This window comes from Triticum aestivum, chromosome 2D (genome assembly GCF_018294505.1).
Source record: "Triticum aestivum cultivar Chinese Spring chromosome 2D, IWGSC CS RefSeq v2.1, whole genome shotgun sequence".
NCBI classification, from domain to species: Eukaryota; Viridiplantae; Streptophyta; class Magnoliopsida; order Poales; family Poaceae; genus Triticum; species Triticum aestivum.
Genome location: NC_057799.1, coordinates 39,700,452 through 39,709,043, shown reverse-complemented (window position 1 = coordinate 39,709,043; position 8,592 = coordinate 39,700,452). Strand labels below are relative to the sequence as shown.

Below are 8,592 nucleotides of genomic sequence, written 5' to 3'. Positions count from 1 at the left end.
GGTATATGGATATATATAGGCGGAAGAAATACATCAGGGGAGCCACGAGGGGCCCACGAGGGTGGAGGGCGCGCCCCTTGCCTCGTGCCTTCCTCGTTGCTTTATTGACGTGGACTCCAAGTCTCCCTGGTTGCTTTCTTTCCAAAAATAACTTCTGCATAAGGTTTCATTCCATTTCGACTCCGTTTGATATTCCTTTTCTTCGAAACACTGAAACAAGGGAAACAACAGGAACTGGCACTGGGCTCTGGGTCAATAGGTTAGTCCCAAAAGTAATATAAAAGTGCATGGTAAAGCCCATAAAACATCCAAGATGGAAAATATAATAGCATGAATACTTCATTAATTATAGATACGTTGAAGACGTATCAGTTCACAAATGCAAGGAAATGTTTCCTTTTTAAAATTTATTCACAAATTGAGCAATGTTCACATTTTCGAAAAAACCACGTGGTGGTCGAAAAACTTGGCAATTCAAAGAATTATTCTGAATTTCAAGAAATGTTTTTTAGAAAACACAATATAATATCCTGATCTATGCCCCAGTATATTCCTCAAAATTCACGCGGGTATATAGTCACAAAGAATCAGAAGCATTATTGTTTGACTACATACTTTCGATCATTCATGAACAGTTTTACAAATTTGGGAACATTATTAAAAATCATGAACAGTTTTTACTATTTATAAACATTTTATAAAATTGTGAACATTTTTTAAGAATTTTCGTTTGAATTGGCGAACAATTCCAGAATAGACGAACATTCTTTCCGAAATTGGTGGATTTTTTTTAATTAACAAACATTTTTGAAATGCATGAACATTCTTCGAATCAGCAAACACTATATGAATCAACACTTTTGTAATTGAAGAACTAATTTTTAATTTTTTTGAATTAGTAAACATTTTTTTCAATTTCATTTACACGGAATTTTCTTGATTTTACGAACATTTATTTCAAATTTGCAAACATTTTATGATATGCGGACATTTTTAGAAAAATCCCGAGCATTTTTTGAATTCACAAACATTTTATGTTTTCTTGAACATATTATTTCAAAATTCTCATTTTTTAAGTAACAAAATAGAATTTAAGTCTCAAATTATTTAACGTATAAAAGAATGAAAGCGGAAAAGAAAAAAAGAAATAGGCAGCCCGCACATGGGCCGGCCTAAACAAGCGCGCTGCATCTTCTCATGCGCGCAGAGCGCAGTATAGGAGGGCACTACTGCGTGTGCCGGCCCAGTTGGGGGATTCCACGCAAGGTGACCAATAAAATTATGCTTTATCTTCACCGTTTATCGTTTGGGCCGATTTATCACTCTGACAAGCGATTTATCAGGAATCTATTGATAATCCGGGCCAATTCCTAACATTATGTTTGCAAAAATTATGTTTATTTGTGTTTTGTGCACCTTGTTATGCAATATGTACTATTGTCCTATTTTGTTTGTCATTATACGAGGATTCAAAGGCTAGGAATCAAGGTAACACTTCTGTCCAATATTGTTGATGTTGAATATAGCATATTTTAGTGTTGGGAGCCTAGGATTTGCAAAAAATGACCGATTAATGCTCGACCGATAAAATCGATTAATCGGCCGATTTCTGATTAACCTCTAATCCCCAGCCGACCGACACGCTAACGATAAGCGATATCCTCAACATTTATATATATAGATATTTTTTTAAGTAGAGGTATTTGACATTTTTTGAAGGTTTCTTTTAAAGTAATGGTATTTGGCATTTTTTGGAGGTATTCTTTTAAAGTAGCGGTATTTGGCATCATTTACAGTACAGTCACTTAATTTTAGCCCTAGGCTTTGAGAAATTCTGGCTCTCGCCTCTTCCGGCAAAGCTCGAAGGAGCGCCACCCGAGGCCACGAACCACCACGGTTCCTGGCCGTAGTCCACACGCTAGCCGGTGACGACAGTAGCAACACCTAGCGACGAAGCCACCTTCCTTTCCAAGAGTGGGGTTTGTATGTATGGTCAGAAGGCAGAGGAGGCGACAAGCGAATCATCCTTCTTGGAAGACTATGAACTTCCTTTTAAGATGGTGCGGGCGTTCAGGTGGGTCAAATGCATGGGCGTATAGCGTGCCTTTGACTCTGCAGAGTTTGATTGGATCTACTTGCGAAATCACACGTGATTGATGACGGGCCGTTTCCTACTAGTATTATTATCTAGATAGACTAGTGTGTTATAATGGAGGGATTCTATATTAGTAGCTTTATTAGGGGTATGATATGTATATGTGGATGAGGCAAGTGATTTGAAGTAAACCTGAGCCCTGACTTGTTAGGCTTAGATTTACAGGAATCAGATATGTTACTTCCAACTTGGTCAAATCAGAGGTGTCCTTTTGCTTATATCCATACGATATTCTGTGTTGAATTTCGAGTGTTTTCTTTTGAAACTTTTTTTTTCGAAACTGGAGTGTAGGTGTATAGTCTTGCTACTTTTCCCAATCTCAGCTAGGGATGCAAATTTGTGACGGTACCCTCTCCCACTTTTAAAAAACACGAGCGACTCGAAAAAAGTGGACCGCCCCCGCGTGTCCCAGGAGGGGCGACTCGGGCAGATCCCTAGCGCAGCCGCCACCTCTTCCTCCTTCGATCCTACTTCCCCCGCTGCCGCCGAAGGACGCCTCTGGTCTAAGGCCGCGAGGCTGACGGTGGTAGCGGGTCCTCATCCTCCTCGCGCGACTGATGGCGGCGGGGGCGCCATCCTCTCCCGCGTTGCGGGGTCTCCGGCTACAACTCCATGGCGGCCCTGGGCGGCATGGTTCTTCCGGCAGAGTTGGGCACCGGAGCAGCGGTCTCGGATTACTCCGGCGACCTCAATTGCTGCTATGGCCACGAGGGCGACACGGCGTCTGGTTCGGGGGACTCGGTGCGGCTCAGCTACTCATCTCGGTGTGGTGCGGGTGGTGGCGGTTGTGCCTGCTGAGATCTTCGGCCTGCTGTTGGGGGCCGACGGGTGGCGCGGTCCTTGGGTTCTTTTTGCTCTAAGATGGTGTTCTGCCGGTTGCCGGCCCTCATGGATCTGGTCATTGACGAGTTCCGGAATGCTCCGCTGGAGATCTTCATTGGGTGTTTGACGCCTGTAAATTTCTGGATCGGATGGGATTCAGTCGTGAGCGTCTCGATTTCAGCCCGAGTGGCTTCAGGAGGGTGTGACGCGAAGCTTCGTTGTCTGTTGACAGTATGGACATGTCGGTATTTCGATTTCCATGGTGAAGACAGTGACAGAGAACGTCATGGTGGCTGAGGTCTGAGGCCTTGTAATGGCCGATAGAGTCTTCGTGGCAATGAGGACTTTGCTTGGTGTTTCGTGAGTCGTGGCAGCGGCATCAGCAAGTGAGAGCGTGAGCACAGGTAGAGTACAGAGACTTAGCTTTCAGGATAAAATCCCAAGGTCTGGAGTAGGGCGTTTTGGTGCCCGGGCTCATCTGCACAAGATTAGAAAAAATTTCGTAAAAAATTCAATAAAAATGAAAGAATTCCAAAAAAAGGTGCAGTAGACAATTTGATGCGTGAGGCCCGCTTCAAATTTCAAGTCATTTCGACATCTGAGCAGCTCTCAGCAAAAAGAAAAATTTGGAATTCATCTTTCTAGTATTTGTTTTGATTTTTTTCGTCAGCGTGGGTGCAGATGAGCTCGGGTGCAGAGATGGATTTTCCCAAGGTCTGGCCTTAATTGGTTGTCGCTTGCAGTGACCTTGTTGAAGGCATTGTTTTGAGTGTGCGGATCTTCTCCGGGGTGAAAACCTAATTGTTAGGATCGGGCGATGACGGTGCTTCTGCACTATTTCCTTCTTGGAGGCGTTGCTTTTGGAGAATCGGAACATCAGGGTTCGGGTGTTTGTCTAGGTGGTGATTTGTGCTGCAGCTACAAGGAATTCATCAATGTAGCGGGATCTTTCTTTTCTTCTTCTTCTTCTTCTTCTTCTTCTTCTTCTTCTTCTTCTTATTGTCTTTCGGTTGTGTGAGCACCAGGACTTGAATCCTGGTGGGCTGAGGATACCATTGTCCCTCTTTGCACGACATTGCATTAATATTGTTGCAGAGGCTGGATATAATTGGTATCTCTGCGATGTTAATATATTCTCTTTATCAAAAAATTGCCAATAGACACCACGGAATAAGACAATTGCTCCAATAGACACCGCGGAATTATCAAAAAATATGATGTATCAAGTCACGTTTTAGTAGTAGATACATCCGTATCCAGACGACGAATTTAAGACAAGAATTTTGAGACGGAGGGAGTACTTCTCAACACACGTGCTTTATTTTTCAAGCAAGAAAAATGCTAGTCATGATTACAAAAGGGAATCAGACTATACATTAGAAGGTTATATATGATACCCATAATAGTATAACTACTGATAGAAGTCATAGGTAGTTACACAAACATAATCAAATTAAATGAAGTAGCAAAAAGCACGTGCGTTTCGACGGGAGGAAAAAAAAAATCTTGAATGGCTATGACCACATTTTGTTCACATCTCATCGTATGATTTTGAAAAATTGTTCACAAATGTAAGAGAATGTTTCCTTTTTAAATTATACACAAATTGGAGCAATGTTCACATTTTCGAAAAAATATGGTGGTGGTTAAAAAACTTGGTAATTCAAAGAATTATTATCTTTCAGCTATGTGCATCCGTAATGTCTTTACGACATTGCATTGTTGCAGAGACCAGGTGTAATTGGTATCTCCGCGATATTAATATATTCCGTTTGTCGAAAAATTGCCAGTAGACACTACGGAATAATACTTCTCAACGCATGTGCTTTATTTTCCAAGCAAGAAAATGCTAGTCATGATTACAAAAGGGAGTCTGACTATACATTAGAAGGATATATAGGATACCAATAATAGTATAACTACCGACAGAAGCCATAGGTGGTTACACGAACATAATAATCAAATTAAATGAACAAGCTACTATTTACTGAAAGGCCGGCCTACAAGCATTACTACCGCCTTATAAGTGGGAAGCAACATATTTGTTTGTCCTTCGAGGCTCCTCTGGTCATTCCGTGTGGGTCGCTGGCATCATCATTCAGTCTATGATCGCTGTGCGGCGGATTTTGGTGGGTCTCTCGTGTCCCCTGCATTAAGACCCTTGTCAGAAACACAGATCACAACTTTGATAATAGAACAGGCTAGAAAATTTTACATCATACTGTTGACTAGTAATGGAAGATGATGTTTCTTTAGCAATTTCATGTTAGCATCAATTACTAGCGCTGTTGCTGCATCACCATTGCGGCTCCATTCTGTCAACAGTCTTGCTAGTTTTGCTAGGACAAACGGTGATTGTGGTTTGTTTGCACAAATGCCGTTGTTTCTCTCATCTAGCAGTTGTTTATAAAGGTTCTCACCCATGGTGCTGAACCAACCAGTATTTAGGTAGTTTCAACTTCCATAAACTAGACATAAATCATTATTTACTGATCTCATATTCTGGATCTCGTTTGTTTACAGCCCAGAGACTTGAACTCTGTGAATTGAAACACTATACCCGACTGTCATAAATAATAAATGCCACTATGTCACAATTTCAAAATGATCCAGAAATATTTCAGGCATACCAATGTATTGTTCATGGACCATGTTCATCCATAGTTACCAGCAAGAACCAGGGTAAAAGAACATGGTCATTAGCCACACGTGGCTAAAAGTATGGATCAAAAGGGAGTTGTGTTAGTCAGCCAGTAGTAACATGGACCTGGATCCATGACAAAGTTCCTCAACTTGGCTTTCTAGCAACTATTCTCCAAACTTAACTACTATTACCTCCGTACCAAAATATAAGACTTTTTTGTAGGCTAGTTTGATACGGAGGTAGTACTAACCAGTTAGTTGCCAGACTACCATTACAAAAGAGAAAGAAATATGTATTTTAAGGTAAGCAATATTTATAAAATAGCACCAGGTAACCAATGGACCAAATTAACATCTAGCTCTCTTTCCTTTGGACACGTGGACACATTCTTATCCACCTACCACAACGTTCATCAACCTGATACGTACTTTTTGAAAAATCAAATCAAATAATTTCACATTTATTATTTTTTCCTTTGGCTTTGGAGAAATTCTTAACTAGCCTAGACGAAGTTCCTCAACCTGGATTCCTAGCAACTATGCTCCGAACTGAGCTGCTAACCAGTTGCTTGTCACAAACTAGCATTAAGAACACAGTATTTAAAAAGGTTTATTTTAAATAAGAAATCAAACAACATTTTATCTAGCGTGAGACTAATAAGACATGACTCAAATAAATGCTTTTTGAATTAGACACAATTTATACCTGCCTTGAATCCTTTGATTCTTTACTTCTCCAATAAAAATTTGGCAGTGACCTGGCCTTGAAACGAACACTCTGATGCATTTCTTTCAATTCAGGTTCATCGTTGGCTTTTCCCTGCAGAACAGTTGCTTATAAGGTTTGATATAATGAACTATAATCCTTTTTTTGGTCTTCTTTTGGAAGCATATACTGATTAGAGAGTGATCAAATAACTATCACTAGTTATGCGAGTAAAGTTCTTACAAGATAATCATTACCGGCCTTTATAGAATTTATCATAGACATTGTCTTATTGTGATGCTCCTTGAAAGAAATTTAATGAAATAACATGTGCCACTGTCTCATTCAGGCTTTATTGCTTACCATATTTTCTTTAGCTACACTGGTTTCCGGATGCGGCGGTGGCGAAGTTGAACCAAACAACTTTTCTTTGACCCTCGTCACACTGACATATGGAGACCTGGATATGATGCAAGAGGACAGTCAGATGATGGCTTTTATGTTTAATCGCATTTACCATATTTCAGAAAGAATAAGACAGACATTAGAACGTCAGAGCAAAAAGCCATATGATTTGAATTTTCATTTCTGGAACGTAAGGTTAAAATGTTTTCCTATGAACTGATATCAATCAATACTTTGGATTTCGTGTGATACCTTTGTTCAGGCTGTTGAGTTGTAAAGGAAGCTGCTTCTGGAATACCTTTGCAGAACCCCTGAAATAGAGCAAACCAACTTATTTATGAGACCCGGAACTGTTAAACTCCATATCATTAAATTCACACCATGTATCAGCAAATTTCAAACCTTGCTTGTCCGCCTCTGCTTGTTCACCTTAGGATGAATATCTTTCTCCGGCCTACTTGCAGACTCCAGCTGACTAATCCTTGAAGCAATTGTGGAGCCAAGATTTCTTGATCTCGAGGCAGGATTGCCTATTTCACATCTCCTGAAGTTCAGTGTACCCAATATCGACCCTTTCTGAGCAACTGAAGTCTCTTCTTGCTTGTTACTGTCAGTAGCAGGAAATGGTGAGCTGTTCTCCTTTGCTGGACGCAGCGTCGACCGCCTTTTCGCTGACGAAGACGGCACTTTCTTTCCTGATGGGGGAGAACTGAATTCCACAGGCTTCTGAAACAGCGAAGACATTGGATGTCTCTTTTTCTCGACAGAATCTGCTACACCCTGATTGACAATCGAACTCTCCTGCAAATAATTCACATGGTTTGAAATACTCAGTAGTAAGTACTAGCATTGGACTGCACATTATGAATAAAATTCTCGTTTGAGAGGTTACCTGCAACGGCTGCTTCTCAACGGCATCGACAGCAGCCAGGACACATTCAGTATCCAACTGCAGCCCCTTTCTCGCTTCAGCAACCTGCACATCACGCTGCTCGTCCGTGCTATCCAAGCGGCAAGATGAAGCAGCACCGTCCAGCACGGCCTTGAGCTCCTGAGGCGCTTCCCCCGGCGGCACAGCGGCAGCGACAACGGCGCCGCAATCCTCCGGAGCACCCGAATCTACGCCGCCGGTCTCCTCCTCCCCCGCGGGCTCATCCGTCATACACGAGGAGTCCGCCGACCAGGCCTCGCCGCCGCCGCCGTCCGCACCGTCCGCATCAGCATCATGCCCCTCGTCGTCAACATCGGCGCTCTTCCGCTTCCTGGCGTAGTGCTCCTCGAAGAAGGCCTTCTTCTGCGCGACGGATCCGGGGCGGGACTGCCCCGCGGCCTCCTCGAGGTACCGGTTGTGCTCGAACGCCGACCACCGCCCCCACTCGAGCGGCTCGGCGAGGAACCGGCCGAAGGAAACCGACTCCCCCAGCGCCGACATCATCTCCGCCTTCCAGTCCTGAGACCAATCAAGCACATGAAAAACCACGAAATCAGCACCCGGAAACGACCCAGATGCGACGCGGCCGAAGGAAAGGAATGCGCTGGTGCTTACCCGGTCGTCGCTGCGGAGGGCGTCCCGCTCCGGCGACGCGGTCCGCTCAGGCGGCGGCGGGGAGGGGGGCTGGTCCGGCTCGGCGCCCATGGGGTCGGTCGGATCTGGGCGGCGGGTTCGGCGTGGGGGGCTGCGCTGGAGTGGGGCTGACAGGAGTGTGATTGCCGCTGCCGCTTCTGGTGGTGGTGCGCGGATGTTGGCCGGCTCAGATTTGAATCGGGTGGGGCGGCGGCGGTGGTGGTGGGGCAGCCCAAGTGTACGTTGGGGGGAGCTGGAGCTGGAGCTGGGGCAGAGTGCCTGCGGAAATGACCGTTG

At 43.7% G+C, this 8,592-nt stretch overlaps 1 protein-coding gene across 2 annotated transcripts; it reads right to left on the bottom strand.

The window, feature by feature from the left end:
* Positions 1-4,781: 4,781 nt before the first annotated feature.
* Positions 4,782-8,592, bottom strand: LOC123051409 (protein WVD2-like 7). Of its 2 annotated transcripts, none has more exons than XM_044474275.1 (7): positions 8,278-8,592; positions 7,624-8,181; positions 7,134-7,532; positions 6,984-7,042; positions 6,690-6,786; positions 6,327-6,440; positions 4,782-5,124 (listed from the first exon to the last, which is right to left on the bottom strand). In XM_044474275.1, the coding sequence occupies exons 1-7, from the start codon at positions 8,365-8,367 to the stop codon at positions 4,990-4,992; spliced, it is 1,452 nt and encodes a 483-aa protein (XP_044330210.1). In that variant the 5' UTR covers positions 8,368-8,592; the 3' UTR covers positions 4,782-4,989. The 2 variants fall into 2 exon arrangements, with proteins under 2 accessions (XP_044330210.1, XP_044330211.1); XM_044474276.1 differs by having other exon boundaries at positions 6,331-6,440.

Bases quoted from the DNA above. Each gene is read 5' to 3' on its own strand.
- LOC123051409 (XM_044474275.1), bottom strand. From the start codon at position 8,367: ATGGGCGCCGAGCCGGACCAGCCCCCCTCCCCGCCGCCGCCTGAGCGG. The intron at 7,533-7,623 runs GTAACCTCTCAA...AATTATTTGCAG, and splicing joins TTGAGAAGCAGCCGTTGCAG to GAGAGTTCGATTGTCAATCA. The intron at 5,125-6,326 runs GTATAAATTGTG...GTCTTAATGCAG, and splicing joins AATCAAAGGATTCAAGGCAG to GGGACACGAGAGACCCACCA.